Here is a 23,728-nt window from a genome sequence, read left to right as displayed (position 1 = left end):
TTAGCAACTGCTCTAAAACTTATACCAGAAATCTAATTTGAGAGAAGAAACAAGACTTATATTGTAAACATACTGGCCAGGCTTAATAGTCAGGCGTCCTTACAGTCAAACAGTTTTGCTTACTTTCTTGGTGGACGATTTTCCACTGCTCTGCTGTTCCAGGTGGCTGGTCGATGACAGAGAAGCTGAACGGCTCGCCATAAGGGAACCCGTCCAGATCCTCTGCAGTGACATTAACCGACGGCGTGTCTTCGCAGACACTCTGCACCGGGTCCACCAGTGTGGGACAGTTGTCATTGATGTCTTCAACCGTGATAAGGACAGTGCCAGTGATAGTTTTTCTAGGATGATCTTAAAAACAAGCAGGAATGTAAATACCTTTTGATCGCATTGCTGACAACAGATATAGTTTGGATCCTTGGGCTAATTTGGTAGCAGACTGCACTAGTCAGTTAAGGTCACTTCCCAGCTTAGCTAGGTCTCAGCTTCAGCCCCATGGTCAAAGCCACTAAATAGGCGAGAAAATGAAGGCTTACCCAGTGGAGAGATTATTTTTTTTTTTGATACAGGATCTCTAATGGTGGTCTTCTTACCTCCCTGGTACACTTAAGACACCACCAACCTTAAGGAGATTAGGGGGTTATTTTTGTTTTGTTTTTCTTCACTTTCTTTCTTTTCTGTTGTTGTCTTTTTTTTTTCACGGTAGGGTCTCTCACTCTAACCCAGGCTCTCCTCCAATTCAAGGTGATCCTCCTACCTAAACTAGTACTGGGATTAAAGGTGTGTGCCACCACACCCAGCTGAGATCTGGTTTTTATCCACAGTCACAACAGAAGCTTCTGATGCTGGAAGATAACATCTAAATGCATTTAACTAAGAAAAAATATCTATTTAGCAACTCACCCTCTGATATAGCCACAACCTTCACCGTGTAGGTACCGTTTTGAACATATCTAGATTCAAAATCAGGAGGTTTTACAAGTTTAATTTCTGATGTCACGGAATCCACAGAGACCCAATTGTCTGCATCTTCCAACTTTGCATATCTGTTATAAAATAAACATAAAATTCATTCTTAATGTTGGATAAATTAGGAATATCTAACATCTGTAACTCTTTCAATTAAAATTTTTTTTTTGTGGGCTGGAGAGATGGCTTAGTGGTTAAGCGCTTGCCTGTGAAGCCTAAGGACCCCGGTTCGAGGCTCGGTTCCCCAGGTCCCACGTTAGCCAGATGCACAAGGGGGCGCACGTGTCTGGAGTTCGTTTGCAGAGGCTGGAAGCCCTGGCGCACTCATTCTCTCTCTCTCCCTCTATCTGTCTTTCTCTCTGTGTCTGTCGCTCTCAAATAAATAAATAAAAAATTAAAAAACATTTTTTTGTTTATTTATTTATTTGAGAGTGACATACAGACAGAGAGACAGGGGGAAAGAGAGAGGGAAAGAGAGAGAATGGGCGCGCCAGGGCCTCCAGCCATTGCAAACAAACTCCAGATGCGTGCACCACCTTGTACATCTGGCTTATGTGGGTCCTGGGGAATTGAGTCTCGAACTGGGGTCCTTAGGCTTCACAGGCAAGTGTTTAACCATTAAGCCATCTCGCCAGCCCTCTATCAATTTTTTCAAATCTCACTGTACATGTTCTTGTTACATGCATTTGTTTTGGATGTCACAAGAGAAAAGTAGTCTTACATTAGACTGTTTACTAGGATGTTGTCAATATTTAAGTATATAAACTTTAAAACAAAATCAAAAGTTGCCTCAAATAGAAACATCTGAACATTTTGAGATACTGTGTGGGTTGTGAGTGAAGGAGACAGGAGAAAGCTCGCTTCTTTTGGGCAGTTAGTTATCAACAGAAGCCCAAAGAGGGAATACGGAGATGCTATATTGTCTCTTATGGCAAAACTGCAACGGGAACCTGATCATCCTATCTCTCCAGTGGCATGCCCAGCAGAAATTTTCTGCTTGGGTCAGCCCCTTGAGTCTCTACTTACATACCTGAGTCTGGTGACAAGACTCACTCTGATGGGTGTCTGCTCCTTGTAAAGGAGGTTACCCACAGGGCTTAGCTGGCTCTCTCTTCCTCTCTGCCCTGTGATCTCTGTCTGGATGTACGTAGGTCTAGCTCCCCCACCGCCCACATCCAGCCTGGCCAGGGCTGGGGAGAACACTGTTTCTTGGCATGGATGGTTGCCTATTTGCCTAGACCTGTTTTATGCTCTGGGGTAACTTCTCACTTTAATTAAATGCATGATTTTTTCTCTAATCAGAGTTCATCTTTGACTACATGGCAAGTTTGAGGCCAGCCTTGGCTACATGAGACATGGTTTCAAAAAAGTTCCAAAAGATAAAAATATTTTAAAAAGGCTGGGCATGGTGGTGCATGCCTTTAATCACAGTATGCGGGAGGCAGAGCTAGGAGGATTACTGAGAGTCTGAGGCCAGCCTGAGACTACATAGTGAACTCCAGGTCAGCCTGGGCTAGAGTGAGACCCAACCTCAAAAAACAACATAAATAAATAAATTTAGGGGCTGAAGAGATGGCTTAGTGGTTAAACTCTTGCCTGTGAAGCCTAAGGACCCTGGTTTGCTTCGAAGCTCTGTTCCCCAGGACCCACATTAGCCAGATGCACAAGGGGGTGCATGCATTTGGAGTTCATCTGCAGTGCCTGGAAGCCCTGGCGTGCCCATTCTCTCTCTCTTTCTCTCTGCCTCTTTCTCTCTCTGTCGCTCTCAAATAAATAAATAAAAATAAACAAATAAATTTAGGGCTGGAGAGATGGCTTAGTGGTTAAGGCATTTGCCTGTGAAGCCTAATCCTAAGGACCCAGATTCGATTCCCCCAAGCCCATGTAAGTGAGATGCACACGGTAGCTCATGTGTCTGGAGTTTGTTTGTAGTGGCTAGAGGCCCCGGTGTGCCCATTACCCCCTACACATCTCTCTCAGCTCTGTCTCTCTGATAAATTAAAAATAAATTTTAAAAATTAATATACTTAAAGAAATACATAAAACTATACTAAAAAACCCTCAATATGCTTAGATTTTTTCCAAGTACTTCTGAATTCCATGTCAGGAATTGTAAAGCTAGAAATGACTTGCCATCCATTTTCCCCCCACATTTATAGCTATAATAAAGGCAGTTTTGTAGCAAATACCATACTTTACAATGGAATGTTTTATATGATATAGTTTAAGGAGGGTGTAACTGTTCTCTGTTGTGAACATCAGACAGCATCCAGGTAAGGCAGTAGCTCACATGCTATATCAGATGTCCATATGACACAGATATGTGTGAATAATCAGCAGAACAGTAAACTGTGACTAACAGTATTATTCTATGTCTGCCATTAATATTTCAAAGTATCAACTGCTGATGGGTTAAGTGAACCCTGGAACATATTTAAGTAGCCATGCCTCCCATTTCTTAACAATAGGTTTGAATTGGTCTGTTTTTAAATTTTTTTTTTTTTTTTTAATTTTTAAGTAGGGTTTCACCCTAGCCTAGGCTAACCTAGAATTCACTATGTAGTCTCAGGGTGACCTCGAACTCACAGAGATCCTCCTGCCTCTGCCTCCCGAGTGCTGGGATTAAAGGTGTGAGCCAGCACGTCCAGCTGAATTGGTCTCTTGAGACCCTCATCCCCTGCTGGTGGGAGTGCAAACTTGTACAACCACTATGGGCAGCAGTGTGGAGACTCCTGAAAAGATGAAAATAGGTCTACCACGTGATCCAGCGATGCCACTCCTGGGTAACAGGGAGAGATTCTTTAAATTCAGCCCAAATATATATCTTGGTAAAGAACAATCTTTCCACAGAATGACTCTGACAGCTAGGAAGTACATTTGCCTCGAAGACTTAAAAGTAAGCAAATATGAGATGTCACTATAGACTAGACGTTTTAGAACAGTGGCAACACCTAGTAGCTCTTACAAATGTATTTTAAGTAAAGATCTCCATGTTCAACAAACAAAACATTTTATTCCCAGGAGTTATTTGTAAATAAAAAGACTTTTCCCATATTGCAACATGTAAAATAACTTGTTTTTATAGAAAACAAATTTGTGTAAAGTGGAATTTGTAATAAAGTTTTTTGTTTATTACTTTGAAAATTACAATTTAGAGTTTTAAAATTTTCGCACGGTTATATGGTGTATGCTGATCAAATGTCCCTCACACATCCCCTCAAACCTGCCTTTCTCCCCTCCCATCAATCCCCTTTGTTACCATAGATAATTTCATTTCTACTTTCATTTAATATATATGTGCATGATTTTATGTGACTATGTAAAGTCTAGGAGCCTCAAATGATTGAAAGCATACTGTATTTATTTTTCTGAGACTGGCTTAATTCACTTAATATGAATGTCTCCAATTGCATCAATTCTGTGGGTTTTTCTTTTTTTTTTTCAAGGTAGGGTCTCACTCTAGCACTGGCTGACCAGAAATTCACTTTGTAGCCTCAGGGTAGCCTCAAACTCACAGTGATCCTCCTACCTTGGCCTCCCCAGTGCTGGGATTAAAGGCGTGCACCATGCCTGGCCTGCTTGCTTGCCTTCCTTCCTTCCTTCCTTCCTTCCTTCCTTCCTTCCTTCCTTCCTTCCTTCCTTCCTTCCTTCCTTCCATCTTTCCTTCTTTCTTTCTTTCTTTCTTTCTCTCTCTCTCTCTCTCTCTCTCTCTCTCTCTCTCTCTCTCTTTCTTTCTTTCTTTCTTTCTTTCTTTCTTTCTTTCTTTCTTTTCCAGACAGGGTTTCACTGTAGTGCCCAGGCTGGCTGGGAACTTGATACTTCTGTCTCAGCCTCCTGAGTTTTGGGGTGACAGGCATGTCAGCTCCCTCAGCATGGGGTCAATTTTATGGGTTACATTCTTTTATAGTAGTGCTCTTCTGGGAAATATGTCAACTTTGACAAGGTTATTTTCTGATCTCTTCTTTGATTACTTTTCAGTCTCTCTAGCAGAACTGTTTTGTGGTAAAACTGAACCCCATCCTCATACCCAACTGGCTGAGGAAAAGGCATTCGTTTCAGTTAGAGGCACATGAACCCTTGGAGAGCTACAGTGCTGGGGTGTAAGGGAATGAACTGCTTAAACAGCAGTTTATTTATTTATTTATTAGAGAGAGAGAGAGCAAGAACCAGGGCCTCTAGCCACTGCAAACAAACACCAGGCACATGTGCCACCTTGTATATCTGGCTTATGGCTTCACAGGCAAGCGCTTTAACTGCTAAGCCATCTTTCTAGCCCCCAGTATGATTTTTAAAATTAGACATTTAATGTATTTGCAAACTTGGGCATGTAAAGTAATTTAAAACGTGGAAATATATTCATAATCACATCTTACCTTACATTATTAGCTGGTTTCCCAGTGTCTTCATCGAAAACTTGAAATTTTCCAAGTGATCGGCTCTGGCTGGATATGTCCATCCCTTCACTAGTACGGACTGAGATTGTGCTGCTTTTGAAATGAATGCCTTCCACCACGTTTTTCACCTTTACTCTGATGGGGATGGAGGTGGGCTTGTACCTGTTCCGAATGGACTTGTGAAAAGCTGCTTTATTGGTCACAATAATACTGAAGTCAAGATTCTTCAGTTGTTCATAGTCAACTTCCTAGAAAGGTAAAACCAAAAGGAATTCTTTAAACAGAGAGAAACAAACAAACAAACAAAACCCACCTATGAGGTGGGTAACCAGTAGTGTTTTGATTGGCTAAGAGATCTGCTCAGCGTAAATTGGGAATTAGCTCAGAATCCTATGGAGACAAAGATTATGTTCTCCACTGTCTTGCTCTCACTAGCCTTTGGTTAAAAGAGGGGTTACATATGTAAAATTCTCCCTAAATTAATAATGCTTATACCATTTAAACGATACTGACTTCACTTCCCGTTGGAGAATCTGTTCTTCTTTTTCAGAGGTTAATGAGCCTGGGGAAGATAAACGACCCCTCGCACTTCAGCCAAGCCACAGCTGAATCCACAGAGGATTTGGGAAGGTGAGCACCGCTCCCATGGTGAGTCTGACAATCAGTGCTAGGGTGACGGAGACAGAACCTGGGGATACTCAACACCTACCAAAGTAGAGATCCAGAGACTCCTAAGAGCTCATCACTGAAGTAGACTTAAAACTCAGCCACCATGGCTCAGGGAATTTTGCGGAAGAGGGTGCAAAAAGATTGGAAGAGCCACAGGTTGAGACATCATGCCTAGAGGCATTCCCTGTCCCCCCAAAAAACCTGACTGAGGGGGGCAAAAAGATTGGAAGAGCCACAGATTGAGACATCATGCCCAGAGGCATTCCCTGCCCACCCCACAAAAAACCTGACTGCTGCTCCCACAATTCATAACCCACAACCCCGTGGGAAATACCTGCAACCCCACTGAAGAGGGGCCCCAGTGGAATGGGGCAGGGACAAGGGCAAAGAGGGTACCAATCATTTGTGTTTTTGCAAGAAAGCTTTTATTGGAAGTTATCAAGTGTTCTGTGATGAAAAGAGGTTCTGGAAAATTGGGTGGCTCACATTTTCATGTTTTTTATATTTGACAAGTTAAAGCGTTTTTTTGTTTATTTTTATTTATTTATTCGAGAGTGACAGGGAGAGAAAGAGGTAGAGAGAGAGAATGGGCATGTCAGAGCCTCCAGCCACTGCAAACAAACTCCAGACTCATGCGCACCCTTGTGCATCTGGCTTACACGGGTCCTGGGGAATAGAGCCTCGAACCGGGGTTCTTAGGCTTCACAGGCAAGCACTTAACTGCTAAGCCATCTCTCCAGCCCCCCCGCCTTTTTTTAATGATGGAAAAGCTAATGGTCATTTAGTGAAAATGATATTCCATACCATGTATCTACAGGTTTGCTTTGGTGCAAGTGACTACAGAACTCTGTCCCTAAGACAACATGGAGAATTCCTGGAATACAGGAAAAGCCTAAGAACTTTCAATTTGGTTAAAAACAAAAACCACCCACGCCCTTCCTTTGCAGTGGAGGTGTAGGAACACCTGCTTTGCTGTCGAGTCCATAAGCACTGGCTTTCCATCAGATAGTTCTCACTAAAACTGTGGTGCTTATAATGTCCGTTGGCTATAATCCATTTACCACTGTATACACATCGGATATCCCTTCTCCCCCATTTTTATATGCATTTCCATAGTATTGTATTTGGGTATCCTTTTCTTAATTTTCCTATTGCCAGGTTTTTAGGCTATTTATTGATTTTTCTATTACTGCTCTGAAAATATTTTGGAAGCTACTTTTCCTGTGTTGACTTACATCCTATTACGAAAAGAATCAAGGCACTGTAGGTAGGCCCTGCACCTGGACCCTCTCCCTCGCCTTATTGGAGCGCGTGCTCAGACAAAAGATGCACACACCTAAGGCTGGCAAACCCGCGTCACTGGCCATGCAGGCAGCAGCCACGTGGACAGATTCACCAGGCTTCTCTCTAGTCTGTCTGCTAACTCAACCCAGACTGCCCCCCGCCCCCCAGCATGACACAGGGACATCCTCATCCTCCTTGATCTCAGATCAAGACCCGAGATAGGAATGCTTCCTGGATCCTTCACCCCATGAGGTCCCTCCCCCATTCCTATGATGCTATATCTCTATATTTATTTTATGTAAACAAAAAGGCTACACTGTTACAATAACAACAACAACAAACATCTAACCAACTTAGGGCCTGTGCATTTATAGCTGCTCATGTCTAGTAGCATTTATGTTGTAGCAGCCCAAGGAGGCTGACACTGATTTTTGCCACTTTCAGAGGTATGAAGTGGTCTCCCTGACGGCTTTAATTTGTATCTTCCCTGATGACTCCATGACCATGGGCTTCTTGCCATGTGTGTATTTTCTGTTTATTTCTCTTCCTCATTCAACATCTTTGCAGTGGGATCCTATCACTGTCCTTGTAAATTGGAAGCAGTTGTCTATGTGACAGAGCCAGCAGCTTTGTAATTTTCTTGATCTGTTCTGTTCTAATTCTGATGTTCTTCTCTTTCTTCTTCCGACCGGGTTGCCTGCAGCCCAGGTTTCTTTCAAAGGGGCTAAGTCGTTGAGGCTGATCTTGGCTTTCTGGCTTCCGCCTCCCAAATGCTGGGAGTAAAGGTGTGCACCTCCACGCCTGCTTTTCTGTGGTGCTGAAGAGCCAACCCGGCGCTTTGTGTGTGCTAGGCAGGTGTTCTGACGACTGAGCTACCTCCTCAGATAATTTTGCTGTTCTTCATGGATACTCCCCTTAGGAGAAGTGACTACACCCTCGCCCATTGTGTACTATCACAGTGCATGGAGAATGCCTTTAACACCTCTGTCATCCACCCTGACGTGACTGCTGCTTCCTCGTGTGCTGCTGTGAATCTTGTTTCTTGCTCTGGGGTTGCGGCTGGAAAATTTCTGATCCCTTTGAAGTGTGAAGCTTAATGGAGCTGTGAGGAAAGTGAGTGGCTTTGGAGCCTCAAACATCTGGCACGGTTGAATTTGCAATGAGTCAAAAATATGTTTATTTCTAAATATAAGGAGGTACGTTTATTTGGTCTCTGATAACATTACTCATTTCCTCAAGTCATAAAATGTTTTCCCTTTAAACAAGAGTTAATGCTTTTCAATTTTCCTCTGCTTTTAAAAAGGTAGTTTAAATGCATATAGTAACCTATGGGTAAGTTGTGCTCTGAAACTTCATCAACCCTTTTTTCTATTTAGTTACACTTATATTTTACCTCACAGTGTTGGATTTTAAACCTCTGGAATAATTTTTTTTTTGTCTGCAGGCAATTGAGTGAGATGGTATTTCAAAAGTTGCAGCTTTTCAGCTTTTATTTCACATTACAGGTTTTATTTTAAGACCTGATAAGGTAATTTTAATAAACCATTTAAAAATAGGTTAAGATTATTTTTTCCTCATTTTGTTACATACAAAACCAGTTCTGTAAGGTGTTGGAGAGATGGCTTAGTGGTTAAGGCACTTGCCTGCAAAGCTTAAGGACCCAGGTTCAATTCCCTGGTACCCATGTATGGCAGATGCCCAAGGTGGCATATGCATCTGGAGTTCATTTGCAGAGGGGCTAGAGGCTACGGTGTGCCAATTCACTCTCTTTATCTGCCTCTTTCTCCTGTCATAAATAAGTGTTTTGAGACATGGTCTCACTCTATAATTCAGGCTGGCCTGGAACTCATTATGTGGCTCAGGCTGGTCTCAAACTCATGACAATCCTCCTGTCTAGGCTTAAAGGCATGAGTCACTATGACTGGCAAAGTTATAATTCTTTCTCTCTTTGTTTTCCTCTTCTCTTCCCTTCCCACATCTTTCAGTTTTTCCTTCCCTCTACTTCCCCTACCCTCTCCTGTCTTTCTTTTCTCTTTTCTGTGCTAAGGATGGACCCCAGGAGGGTGCATGCTAGGTAAATATTCTATCACTGACCTAAATCCTCAGGTTCATATGTTTAATAAGGCTGCTTAATTCAGTAGTTCCTTCACTGATTCCACGAAGCACAAGAGAATGGATTACTTTGTTCCAAGTGAATTCCTATCCAAAAGACAAATTCCTAGGGCTGGGGAGATGACAAAGCCCTTGCTTGCAAAGCCCGCTACCCCCAGTTCATTTACCCCAGCACTCATGTAAAGCTGGAGGTGAAGTGGTATATGCATCTGTGGTCCCAGTGTGCCCGGGACAGTGAGAGGCAAAGCTGAGAGAATGGGAAGGCTGAGGGCCAGCTAATCTGATGTTGTGCTGTTGTCTGGAAGTTCATTTGCAGTGGGAAGAGACGTCATCTCAGAGAAGGTGAAGCATATTCACCTTGCAGCTGTCCTTCCTGTGACCCCACATGTGTACTGTGACACATGCCCCCACCCCCAAGTAAATAAACAAACAAATAAGTAGATGGAAGGCAAATTTCTTTTCTTTTCTTTTTTTTTTTTTGAGGTAGGGTCTCACTGTAGCCCAGGCTGACCTGGAATTCACTATGGAGTCTCAGGGTGGCCTCGAACTCACAATCCTCCCACCTCTGCCTCCCGAGTGCTGGGATTAAAGGCGTGCGCCACCACGCCTGGTGGAAGGCAAATTTCTGAGGCCCCCCCCACCCACCCAAGGTCGTAGCTGGAAATGTTCTCAGCAATGATGCTGCTGCCTGGCTTAGATCTGAATTTGAGCCGTGCTATGACCACTCATTAACAATATGAGCAAGCAAAGGATGCTCCTAATCCCAAACAAGGGTGGTGCTTGCTGCATATGTACAGCACTGTATTTATGTGGGGCCCAAAATATGTTAAAGCCCCCCACAGCCACTTCTCCCACCCGAGTTGTGAACACCCACGACTTACCTTAACGAGAGTCACAATCCCTTCATTAGTCTGAGCATCGGTTTCTATGTGGAAATAACCCCCTTCATTGCCCGAGGCAAAGGTAAAATTTGCTAGCCAATTATCAGAGCCTATTTCATCTGCGTCAAACACTTTTATACGCATCACTTCTACGTTGACTTGGTTCTCTTCAATCACCCCTTCGTACTGCAAAACACAAACACGAGATTTTTTAATTCAATGCAATACAAACTCACATGATATTCAGCTGGGGCTAAGAAAAGGAACGGGCACATATGTTATGAAAGTTAGTTACCATTTCATGTTCCACCACTGGCACGTTGTCATTGACATCCAAAATACGAATCTGAACTTGGGCTTGGTGTACTGGTTTGTCCGTTATTTGTCCATTGCCATCTCTGGCTTCTACTGTCAGAGAATAGCTGCTATGTTCCTGCAATGAAAAGCATCCACCTGGGATGAAAATGAACCCCTCAACAATCGGCCTTTCTGGTTTTGGTTCTCTTTATCATCAGGATTGGACCATGTGTTTTATTCATCAATAAGTTTTGTGATCTTCCAGTACTGGTATGAAGATTCTGCTCATTTGCAGTCAGAGCTTTTACAAAAGTTCTAAATACATTCTTTTTTCCTTTTTTTTTCTTTTTCATTTTTCAAGGTAGGGTTTCCCTCTAGCCCAGGCTGACCTGGAATTCACTATGTAGTCTCAGAGTGGCCTCCAACTCATAGTGATCCTCCTACCTTTGCCTCCCAAGTGCTGGGACTGAAGGCGTGCGCCACCACATCTGACCTTATAAATACATTCTTACGTGTCATTGTTTCTACCTTTAGGAAATGACTCTCCTTAAAGCAAAGGCTTACAGTTCCAAAAGAAGATCATTCTACACTGGGTATGATGGATAGACTGTGGGTTTGGGATTTTCTGCCCCATATTTCATTCATGGGCCTATAACAATTTGGCCAGAGAAGGCAAAAACCTGAAGAACTTTGTGTGGACTCCCCAGAGATAAGGTTCTTAGAATAAATGTCTGAGAGAATGATTTTTTTCAGTGCTGTAAACAGAGTCTGATGGACTATTTTGGTCAGGGTTCAAATACCTACATGCAGAAAGAACTGTGGGCTATGGACTGTGGGGTTGGCTTATTAGGGGAAGAGTCCTTTGTTGGGCCATGTTAGAGACAGTTTGTGTTAGGGGCCATGACCTGAGCACTTAAGAGGGTTGAGAATTTAGAAGAAATGGGCTGGTGTGAGCAGATGGATATGGCAAAGAAAGAAATAAGTTTTGGGCAAGAGACAAGCCCACTTCAGCTACAATTTTTTTTGAGAGATTATCACCTGTAATGTTGGGCAGTTGTCCTATACTGTGACAGTAGGAAGAATGTTGATTCTTTTCAAAGTAGGGGGCCTGAATGTTAAACTATGGCATTTACAAGCAAATGGATGTACCTAGAAAAAAAATTATACCAAGTGAGGTTACTTAGGGTCAGAAAGACAAATGCCCCATGTTCTCTCTTACCCAGCTTCTGACATGGAATAGTCTGATTTGCTTATAAGTTGTATTAAGCACCAGTATTGCTGGTTAGAATGAGGTATGCTGGGTAGAGAAGTGGGGGGGGGGGGGGTAAGAGAAAGGAACATTTGATAGGCAAGTGGAGGGTCAGAATATAGGGTGTGGGAGGGCTTAGGGGGGCAGGAATAGGGAGGGAGGAGAGAGGGACTTCACAAAACTACAGGTGGAATGAGTTAGTGCTATAGAAACCTGTTATTCTCTAGCTAATGGAAAGATACAACTCTCTTAAAGGGAAAGAAAGAATGGGAGCTGGGCGTGGTGGTGCATACTTTTAATCCCAGCACTCAGGAGGCAGAGGTAGGAGGATCACCATAAGTTCAAGGCCACACTGAGACTACATAGTGAATTCCAGGTCAGTCTGAGCTACAGTGAGACCATACCTCAAAACAAACAAACAAACAACAGAAAGAAGGAAAGAAAGAGTGGGTGAGTGGTAGTTTGGGCGCAAGTAACCTGCTAGTGAAGAGAAAGATTTACCCTGAAATCATAGGTTGTTGCTGGTAAATCCCAGTGTCAGAATTTAGTCAGTCTTCCCCTGCCCACCCCCAACAGTGAGCTGCTGGTCAGGGCAGCCCATGAGGCCTGCAAAACACTGCAGGCTTTGCAGAAGCACCTGGTTTCACACAAGAACTAGATGGTAAGATCCTGTTGCCAAAGACACCACAGGATGCGGTCCCAGGAACTGAGATGGAAGCCACACCACTGCTGGCTATGCTACGTAAACTCCCGGGACTAAGAGTCACCAGCAGACTGAACAAGCAGTGGATCCCATAAGCGCTATGGTCAACAAACCAGGCAAAATGTAGCCACTGATGCAGCAGAGGCACATAGGTTATGGAGTAGTCAACTGTTCTCTGATTGGCTACGAGGTCTGCTCAGTGGGAGAGAATTCATGCCTGGTACTGAGAACCAAGTCAGAAGCCCGTGGCTTGGAATGTCGGACTCTGGAGGGAAGCTTCCGCCCGTTCTTTGACTAAATGGAGAGGTACTGCCCATCAAAAAGCCTTGTAAATAAATGCACACATTATCCCCTTTGATCAATGCTGCTCTCACTGTTGGATAGAAAACCTACAATTAACAGATGGTGGCAAATACTGGGGAGGCCCAAGCCCATCAGAATGACAAGAACTGAAAGCCGACTGCCCAGCATGACGTGAGTCATCTCTATCACATCTGCCAGGGCCCAGGAGACACTGCAGAGGAGGCAGATTAAATACGAGTGCCGCCTCCACTGCTAGCCAGAGAACCTTCTCCAGGGAGATGGTGGAAGACACTGAGGAGACTCTTAACTCATCAGAGCGGAAAGTAAGCTGCCGAGAGCTCAACGCTAAGGTAGACTTACAGCGCACCCTCCCAGGCTCAGGGAACCTTGCTGAAGAGGGGGTGGAAAGAATGTAAGAATCACAGGGTAGAAATATGTGCTGGGAGGCATATTCCGCCTCATAGGAGCTGCCTGGTGCTTTCATGACCCTCAGTGACTACTGATAAACCAGTGTGGAGTGCCCTCAGTGCAATGAGAGTTGGGAGAGGGGACATAAGAGATAATCAGAAGAGAATGTGACCAATTTGCAATGGATTCTTAAATTTCCCAATAAAAATTAAAACTATATTATCTTAAAAAGGTCAAAAATCAGCCGGGCATGCTGGTGCAAGCCTTTAATCCCAGCACTCGGGAGGCAGAGGTAGGAGGATCACCGTGAGTTCGAGGCCACTCTGAGACTACTTAGTGAATTCCAGGACAGCCTGAGCTAGAGTGAAACCCTACCTTGATAAACCAAAAAAAAAAAAAAAAAAAAAAAGGTCAAAAATCATACTCCCCCATTTTTTAAATTTTTCTTTCTTTCTTTCTTTCTTTCTTTCTTTCTTTCTCTTCTTTCTTTCTCTCTCTCTCTCTCTCTCTCTCTCTCTCTCTCTCTCTCTCTTTCTTTCTTTCTTTCGCCAGGTATGGTGGTGCACACATTTAATTCTAGCCCTTGATAGGCAGAGGTAGGAGGATCGCCATGAGTTCGAGGCCACCCTGAGACTACGTAGTGAATTCCAGGTCAGCCTGGGCTAGATGAGACCCTACCTTGAAAAACAAAACAAAGCAAAATAAAAAAGAAAAGAAAAGAAATGTAAAAAGAAAGAAAAGTGAAGCCCTCTCTTCCTTGTGTTGCCCTAACTATGGCTTCATTCAGTGCGCCTGGACTCAGGTGTCTTTGAGCCGGCATTGGGTTGGGAGGATCTTTGAGCCGGCATTGGGTTGGGAGGATCTTTGAGCCGGCATTGGGTTGGGAGGATCTTTGAGCCGGCATTGGGTTGGGAGGATCCCCTGGAGCAAGAATCACTGTGAACAGAGCCCGCGGCAGAGGAGCTAGCTGCCTTGTTCCAGGTCTGGCTTTGTCCTCTCTAAGCTGTGTCAGACACACACTTAGTTCTTTGTGTATTATATGACATATGTGTGAGAGTATGTAATGTGTGTGTATGCATATGTGAATGAAGGCATGAACATGCCCTAACACGTGTGTAGAAGTCAGAGAGGGCAAACTGAGTGTTGGTCCTTGCCTTCCATTTGAGACAAAGTCTCTTTGTCGTTCACTACTACAAATGCCGGGGGGGGGGGGGGGGGGGGCTGGTGCCCGGGATTCTCTAGTCTCTGCCTCCCATCTCAACATGGGGAGGGCTGGGGTTATAGAGGCTTGAGCCCAGCTTTACGTGTGTTCTGAGGATCCACACTCAGGTCTGCACACATGTTCAGCAAGCACGTTAGCCACTGAGCCATCTCTCTAACCCTGCTTCAATCTTTTGACACACTCAGTTTCATTATGTGGGAAGAAGGAGGATAACGGTTGGAATTGCTTCATGGGTGTGTGGATTACATGAGTTAATCCATGGGCATGCCCTCACTAAGTGACAGCCGTCATGTTGGCTAAACACCTCATACTTGTCAAAAATAACACTGCTAATGCAGAGTGACAATTTTATGGATGCAGCAGGACTTAGGAGCCATCTATTGGAACCCTCTGGTTTAAGCCGAGTTGGCAGGTGCACCGAAATACTCGTTTGTCTTTCACAGCAGCGCACTGTGCTTTAGATTATGAGCATATTGTTCACATGCCGCTAAACTTTGTGTTCATAGCATTCAAAAATCTATCTCCTTAAGTCGGGCGTGGTGGCGCACACCTTTAATCCCAACACTCGGGAGGCAGAAGTAGGAGGATCGCCATGAGTTCGAGGCCATCCTGAGATTACATAGTGAATTCCAGGTCAGCCTGGACCAGAGTGGGACCCTACCTTGAAAAACAAACAAACAAACAAACAAATCTATCTCCTCTTTGGGTATAAGACTGAATTAGAAACAGATGACATTCTTAAGAGAACAGTCGATAGAAAACCCTTTCAACTTTCCCTTTAATTTGGAACTCCAAATAATTTTCTCCCTTATGAGTTCCTTGTTTTGTTTTTGATTTTGGAAGCCAGGTCTTACTATATAGCTCAGGCTGGCCTGAAACTCCCTATGTAGACCAAGTTAGCCTTCAACTGGTAGTGATCCTTCTGCCTCAGGCTCCCAAGTACTGGGATTCCAGGCATATATTTTCATGCTGTCTTCCAAATATGGTGTCTGTTTTTCACATTTCAGCACACGCAATTTGGATTAGTCACATTGCAAATGCTCAGTAGACATGTACAGCCAATGACTATCACAGATCACAGCACATGCCTCCCATATGATGACTGGTGCAGTTATCCTATGAATGAGGCACAGAGAACCAAATAAAACCAGAAAACAAAAAAATAACCTGAGCAGAGAAACTGGGAGAACGTAGGGAGTGCAAAAAAAATGACTAGCAAGTATGTCACAGCATTAATTTACCTCTCGGTCCAAGGAAACACTGGTTGTATAAATCTCTCCGGTGTCTTTATTTAGGTAGAACACTGAAGGATTTGTGGGCTCCTGAGATACGATTCTGTAGGAAATCTTAGAATTCATAGTATTGGGCTCATCTGCATCTGTTGCTGTGATTTTCATCACAAGTGTATCTGGCGTGAGAAATAAAGGTGTGTGAAGCAAGTACACTTACAAATGGGTTATTTTATTGATACTCTCAGCTTGTTCCGAGAAGGGTTTCAGGTGTTGACCAGGATCAAAAATTTAACTGCAAGCCGGGCGTGGTGGTGCATGCCTTTAATCCCAGCACTCGGGAGGCAGAGGTAGGAGGATTGCCATGAGTTTGAGGCCACCCTGAGACTCCATAGTGAATTCCAGGTCAGCCTGGGCTAGAGTGAGACCCTACCTCGAAAAACAAAAACAAACAAATAAAAAAATTTTTTTAAACTGCAAATGCAGAACAGGTGGAGGAAAAGCATGCTGCAGGCAAGGCAAGCTTTGGGATACATCCCGCATAAGTGACCTAATGGGGCAAGACCGAGAAGAAAGATGACGCTTGTTAAGGTATGAGCAGATCAGGGGCTGGGGAGGTGCTCAGTGGCGAATCCGCTCGCCATGCAAGCGTGAAGAGCAGAGTCCGTTTCCTAGCACTCACATACATGTCAGGTGGGCATGGTGGCCCACCTGAAATCCCAACCCCAGGAGGCAGAGACAGGCAAGCTGGCTAGCCAGACTAGCTGAACTGGTGAGCTCTGGGATCATGTTGACAGTCCTGCCTCAGGAAATAAAGTAGAGAGCGACTGAGAAAGACACCTGATGTCAAACTCTAGCCTCCACACGCATGCACACCACACAAACAAAACAAAATTTTGAACAAATTAGTAGAAATACAAGTATTATTTTTTTGTGTGTAGGCTCATGCATGAGCGTGGGGGTGTGTACCACAGGGCATATGAGGTACCTGCTACACAATCATGGGTTCTGGGGACCCAAACCCAGGTCTCATGCGTATGTAACAAGTGCCTTGTCCACTGAGCCATGTCCCCAGCCCACAACTATTTCTTTTTATTATGACCACAGAGAAATCTCGTCTTTAAGTCCCATATATAGCGTTGTGAAAAAACTTCATGGTAAAACCATTGTAAACCATAGATCAGCAAGTGTATGTATGCAGTGACCAAAGCCACATGTGTGTTCACATGTACGCACCAAAGCCAGTCATAACTTTTTTTTTTTTTTTTTTTTTGGTTTTTTGAGGTAGGGTCTTACTCTAGTCCATGCTGACCTGGAATTCACTATGGAGTCTCAGGGTGGCCTCGAACTCATGGCAATCCTCCTACCTCTGCCTCCCGAGTGCTGGGATTAAAGGCGTGCGCCACCACGCCCAGCTCACAACTTGCTTTTGAACATAAAGTTTTATTTGGAATATTTACGCCCATTTGTTGCATAGTTTCTAGGCTACTTTCCTGTTATAGGGTGGGCTTGAGAGGTTGCTATAGAGACCTTACATGTTACATCAGCCTACCATTTTTCTAAATAAACATGATGCTTATTTACACTAAGAAAGGAGGTCCAAACCCAGAGCAATAGGTTCATTATTATCTGTCCCTCATTAAGATGTAGAATTTGATGTTTATTTACAAATGGGGGACCAAGTGACCTTGGCTGTCCATTCATAAAAATAATAGACTCAGCCGCATGCCTTTAATCCCAGCCCTCAGGAGGCAGAGGTAGGAGGATCGAGGCCACCCTGAGACTATATAGTGAACTCCAGGTCAGCATGGGCTACAGTGAGACTCTACCACGAAGAACTAAAAACTTAAAAAAAAAAAAAAAGACTCTTACGTGCCGCACTCAGCTCTTCAACAGACCCAACAAAGACGTCCTGGGTAAACACTGGCTCGTTGTCATTGATGTCAAGAACTTTGATGCGGAGTTCCAAGGGTTTCTCTAGGTTGTTTCCTCTGACGTCTAAGGCATAGCCCGTTAGCTGAAATTACGGCATAAACAATAATGAGTTGTAAGCTGAAGTGATTTTGTTGCTATATGGAACAAAGCATAAATATCATGACAGAGAAACCACAAATAAAGGTAAAATTGTTTTATCTTACCAGAAAAAATGGTGTTTCTTCCCGATCAAGAATGCTGGTAATGTTCAATTCTCCTGTGTCTTTATTAAAGACAAATATACCAAAAGGTGGCTCTGTAATCCCTTTTCCAGTGTATCTGTAGGTAATTTTTAGTCCTCTTTCTTCTGCGATATCAGAATGTATCTAATATCAAAATAACAGAGCAACGCCTCAAGTTAAATTCGTTGTACTTTGTATGAAAATGTTTCTTAGCAGAAAATGGCCCTCTGATTCTGTGGCAATGTGGGCAAGAGGCAGGTGGCATATGTGCATGTGTCAGGGAACTGGTTTCTAATTCTGTGTCAGCATATGCCAGTTACATGACACGAGCAATTCTCCCGGGCTTAGCTGTCTTATGAGTAAAATGAAGATTTGCTAGCACTCACCATTTAGGGTGATTGTGAAACTAAGATAGAGTTGGAGTAAATCTTAGAGGGGAGTAGAACTTTGAATCTTTTCTTTTTTTTAGTAGTAGTGAGGGTTTAACCTAGGGCCTCGGGCATGCTAGCTGAGAGCTGTCACTCCTAGTCTTTGGGGAATACATGTTGAGACAGTATCCCATGTAGCCCAGGCTAGCCTTGAACTACTGATCCTCCTTCTTCTACCTCCCAAGTGCTGGGATTATAGGCATGACCCACTAAGTCCGGTTTGCAGAGAGTGGACTTTAGGTTTGACACAAACTGCAAGTCAAAACTCACTTTCAGGAAACAGTTGGCTCACGCCTTTAATCCCAGCACTCGGGAGGCAGAGGTAGGAGGATCACCATGAGTTCAAGGCCACCCTGAGACTACATAGTGAATTCCAGGTCAGCCTGAGCTAGAGCAAGACCCTACCTGGAAAAAAACAAAACAAAAATACTCACTTTCACCAGGCGTGGTTGCGCATGCCTTTAATCCCAGCACTGGGGAGGCAGAGGTAGGAGAATTGCTGTGAGTTCGAGGCCACCTTGAGACTACATAATGAATTCCAGCTCAACCTGGGCTAGAGTGAGACCCCAGCTCGAAAAACCAAAAAAACAAAACAAAACAAAAAACTCACTTTCAGGGCTGGAGAGATGGCTTAGTGGTTACGGCATTTGCCTGCAAAGCCCATGGACCTCAGCTCAATTCCACAGGACCCACATGAGTCAGATGCACAAGGTGGCACATGCATCTGGAGTTCATTTGTAGTGGCTGAAGTCCCTGGTACGCCCATTCTTTCTTTCTTTCTCTCTCTTTCTCTCTGTCTGCCTCTTTCCCTCTCTCAAATTATAAATAAATAAATAAATAAAAGATAATTCTTGCTGGATATAGTGCATGCCTTTTAGTTCCAGCATTTGGGAGGCAGAGGTAGGAGGATCACTGTGAGCCTGAGGCCACCCTGAGACTACATAGTGAATTCCAGGTCAGCCTGGGCTAGAGTGAGACCTTACCTCAAAAACAAACATACAAACAAAAACACAATAACAAAAAAACCCCCCAAAAACTCACTTTCATAAATCCATTGCAATACAAGGCACCTTTCCAGACAGCGATTAGCACAATCAATTTGCTTTTAATGGTTCAGCAAAGCAATGATGTTCCTAAGCGGCTGAGTCTCTCTTGCTGTCTTTTTCATTCACTAACAGCAACATATACATATATATATATATATGAGAGAGGGAAAGAGGGAGATAGATAGATAGATAGAGAGAGAGAGAGAGAGAGAGAGAGAGAGAGGAGAGAATGGGTGTGCCAGGGCCTCCAGCCACTGCAAACAAACTCCAGATGCATGTAACACCTTGTGCATCTGGCTCATGTGGGTCCTAGGGAATCGAACCTGGGTCCTTTAGCTTTGCAGGCAAATGCCTTAACTGCTAAGCCACCCCTCCAACCCCACTAACAGCAATTTTGTTCATGTCACTCATCATCTTGCAGAACGTGACACCCTACTGGGTGCTCCGTTTCTTTCTTCACGCATCACAGAAGGCACCAGTCCCTGCTGGTCTGGCTGGTTCTCCAACCTGAAAAGTCAGGGTTACTTAGGGACATGTTCTTCTCACAGGTTTCCCAACATACCCTGGAACTGGGGTTCCTGCTGAGTCTGGCAAGGTTGGGAAACTGATCAAGGTATTTTGCTTTTATTTTATTTATTCATCTGAGAGAGTGAGAGAGAGAGAGTAAAAGAGTCAGATAGAGAGAATGGGCACACCAGGGCCTTCAGCCACCACAAATGAACTCCAGATGCACGAGCCACCTTGTGCATCTGGCTTACATAGGTCCTGGGGAACTGAACCTGAGTCGTTTGGCTTTGCAAAGTGACTGCTTTAACTAACTGCTAAACCATCTCTGCAGCCCTATTCTGGTTTTTTTTTGGTTTATTGAGGTAGGTCTCACTCAAGCCCAGGCTGATCTGGAATTCACTATGTAGTCTCAGGGTGGCCTGGAACTCACAGCAATTCTACCTCTGCCTCACAAGTGCTGGGATTCAAGGTGTGCACCACCAAACGGCTTTTTATTCTGCTTTTTACATAAACCTTAGTCTGCACAAGTCAGCTAACACTTAATAAGCCCTTAAGACTCAATGTGTTTTATGGAATGCTATAGAAAGACTGTGTGAGTGACTCATGTCAGAAACCACAAGCTAAGCCAAAACGACTCCGGTGCTCGTCTGCACACATGAAGCCAGATGGAAGGAGTGTGGGGTTCAAAAAGCTTCTGTGGGAAGCACTGCGCTGCTGGAGAAATGCAACCCTCGTCCAATTCTGTAGCTGTTACTCACTCCTCTTTTAAAGGCGCTTTTTCACTTGTAAGCTTGGAACGAGGGAGGCCAAACTTGAATGTGAGCAAATATATGTCCACACAAGCATTTATTAAGTATTTACTTCACATACATTGTTCAGGGCAAGAGAGGGGCCTGCACACTCTCAGGACTAAAGCCCCTTCCTTGTGGAGCTTGCGCCCTTACGATGGGTCCAGAAGTCAGGCACGTGATCGGCCAGAATACCACAGGGGGAGAGGAGACAAATGGGTGTGGCTTGAGCAGAGGCCGATGCCATGATACGCTATGCAGACAGCAGGCACCAAGGGTGGGAGGCTGAAGTGAGCCATGGTCACTTTAATGGGTTCAGGGAAGTAAGGCAGGGGAACCCACAACGGACAGCAGCTGGGGCCAGTGAATCACATGGGCCCTTGCAGAACAGGTAGGGTTAATTCTTCTACCGAAGCCAGAGCCACTCTGGCGGGGGAAGGTGCTTAGCACGCCTTTTCAAAAGCCCATTCTCACTAATTTCTGGAAGATGGGTTCTGTGCGTGGGAGGGTTTGGCAAGAGTGGAAGCAGAGGGACTGCGTGGGGGGGGGGCTCTTTTGAAGATGGGGACCCAAGGTAACAGGGACTTCAGCCATGGGGATGAAGAGAAGTGGGCAGTTTTGGAATATACTTTTGGGATAGAACTGATAGCCGCTGGTATAGTTTTTGGCTTGAAAAGCTAGATACAATTTTGGGGTGATCTAGAGAAATGGGCAGAATATGGGGAGAACAGCTGCAGGGCAGGGGTGGAAGGGTACGGGAAGAGGAGTCCAGGTTTCGAACACAAAGAGAAACGTTTTGGGGTTCAATGCAAAGCCCAGGTTTACACATGGTAACTTTGAGATACGCACTACTGGGACTACCACGAAACTCACTTTTTTATAACTGAATCATTTCAGAATAAAAGTGGCGCTATTTGTTAATTAAGGACCTCAGGCACAAACTAGGACCGCCACAGGCAAACAAGGGCATTTGGTCACTCTTATTTGGAGACATCAGTTTTTATGCATCTTATTACTATTATGTTTATTTTTTATATTTTGGTTTTTCGAGATAGGGTGCCACTCTGGCTCAGGCCGACCTGGAATTCACTATGTAGTCTCAGGGTGGCCTCGAACTCACAGCAATCCTCCTACCTCTGACTTTTGAGTGCTGGGATTAAAGGCATGCACCACCATGCCCGGCAGTCTTATTATTTTTACACTAATCTCTTCTGCAACACTAGGGTAAAACCAGTGCCAGAGTCCTTAATTTTCAGTGGAATTAAAACCTGAAGCTTTTATTTATTAGTCAGTGATCTGCATCTTCTTAATTTTCCACTAATGTAAGCTCTGCTAATTTTCAAATATATCCTGTGTATTAAAAATTCAGTCACATGGGCTGGAGAGATGGCTTAGCGGTTAAGCGCTTGCCTGTGAAGCCTAAGGACCCCGGTTCGAGGCTCGGTTCCCCAGGTCCCACGTTAGGCAGATGCACAAGGGGGCGCACGCGTCTGGAGTTCGTTTGCAGAGGCTGGAAGCCCTGGCGCGCCCATTCTCTCTCTCTTCCTCTGTCTTTCTCTCTGTGTCTGTCGCTCTCAAATAATAAATAAATAAAAAATGGACAAAAAAATATTAAAAAAAAAATTCAGTCACAGTCGAGTGTGGTGGTGCACACCTTTAATTCCAGCTCTTGGGAGGCAGAGGTAGGAGGATCGCCGTGAGTCCAAGGCCAGCCTGAGAGTATAGAGTGAATTCCAGGTCTGCCTGGGCTAGAATGAGACCCTACTTAAAAAAAAAAATCAGGATATTATCTAATTTTCCTTATATTTCAAATGCACATAAATCTTACAATGCAGCTTTAATCACACCCCCGTGTCATCTTACTCTGTAGACGTACCTTGGCGATTGGGTTCTTCTTGGACAGATCTTCTCCCTCCCGAAGAGCCACGGGGGCGGTGATCCAGGCTCGCTTCTGCCTCACTAAGTGAGTATGCTTAGGAAGTTTATCTTCACCTCTTGCGTTCAAGACCTGTGATAATGAAATATTAAGCGAGGACATATCTTAAATATTTAGCATATTTCATAATTTGCTAAATTTTAAAAAATGTGCAAACTTTAACCAGTTAAAAAATTCATCGATTGAAAGAGCAAAAATGGTACAGATTTTAAGATACATTTTGTAGTTCTTAGTAAGCTTCATTTTCAAAGAAGAAATATATATGTATGTGTGTGTATGTATATATGTATATGTATGTATGTATACACACACACACACACACACACACACACACACGCCCAAAACTGTGGCAGCTACTGTCCCACAAGTATGTATTTCAGCAAACCTACAGGCACCCAAGAGAAAGGAGGAGGATTCGGTTCCATGGTAAGAAAAGATTTCCCAGAGTGAGGAGTTTTGAAGGCAAAATAGCAATTTAGTGGCCTCATAAATGGGCAAATTAAAAACAACAGACCAGGACAACATTTTTCTTACTGGCTGAAAATTAAGTTTCACTTTTCTGTAATCGTTTGCAGTTTAAAAAATGAACTAGTAGATATTTTAGGACCAAATCTTAGTGAATTCTGGTATCAACTTGAGCTAGTACGTGTTTGTAATCCCGGCGTTAGGGAAGTGGAAGCAGGGGTATGACTTCAAGGCCAGCTGGGGAGACGGAGTGTGATCCTGCTCACCGGAACCCACCGCTCCCCCTGAAAAGCTAACAAATTCACCTCTTGTTTTTAAAACCACAGGTGAAAAATCATTTTATACATTTTAGATGGGTTTTATAGGTAAAGATTTTTTTTTAACCTAAGGGAAATTTTAATTTAAATGACCTTATATCTTAAGATCAGAAGTTATTAGACTAGACTTAGCTTGTCATTCCACTCATCTTGCTGTTATAGTTCACTACAAAACACTTACAATGGTTACCACAAAATTGCTGACTTTTGCTTTTATCTGAAAACTATTTTTCTTAATAAAAAAATTTGCTTTTACAAATGACAATATTAAACTTTATGATGTAGAAATGCAAAACTTGGAGTTTTTACTCATTCTTCAGAAAGTATTCACAGCTTGATGACTACCTTCTAAGGTCTCTTATGAC

The 23,728-nt window shown here is 43.8% G+C and overlaps 1 protein-coding gene across 1 annotated transcript in view; it reads right to left on the bottom strand.

Annotated features, from left to right (window-relative positions):
* Dsg2 (desmoglein 2) overlaps window positions 1-23,728 on the bottom strand; it is a 58,217-nt gene that overhangs the window by 13,223 nt on the left and 21,266 nt on the right. The window contains exons 3-11 of the mRNA XM_045135295.1: window positions 22,522-22,653; window positions 17,859-18,020; window positions 17,593-17,737; window positions 15,733-15,899; window positions 10,605-10,742; window positions 10,310-10,495; window positions 5,343-5,611; window positions 904-1,046; window positions 124-351 (exon numbers count right to left, since the gene is read on the bottom strand). Of these exons, the coding sequence (XP_044991230.1) occupies window positions 124-351; window positions 904-1,046; window positions 5,343-5,611; window positions 10,310-10,495; window positions 10,605-10,742; window positions 15,733-15,899; window positions 17,593-17,737; window positions 17,859-18,020; window positions 22,522-22,653 (1,570 nt within the window). The remainder of the gene's footprint in view (window positions 1-123; window positions 352-903; window positions 1,047-5,342; window positions 5,612-10,309; window positions 10,496-10,604; window positions 10,743-15,732; window positions 15,900-17,592; window positions 17,738-17,858; window positions 18,021-22,521; window positions 22,654-23,728) is intronic.

The sequence above is a fragment of the Jaculus jaculus genome, chromosome 15 (assembly GCF_020740685.1).
Source record: "Jaculus jaculus isolate mJacJac1 chromosome 15, mJacJac1.mat.Y.cur, whole genome shotgun sequence".
Classification (NCBI taxonomy): domain Eukaryota; kingdom Metazoa; phylum Chordata; class Mammalia; order Rodentia; family Dipodidae; genus Jaculus; species Jaculus jaculus.
Note: the sequence above shows the minus strand (reverse complement) of the source record. Positions and strands in the feature narration are given on the sequence as shown.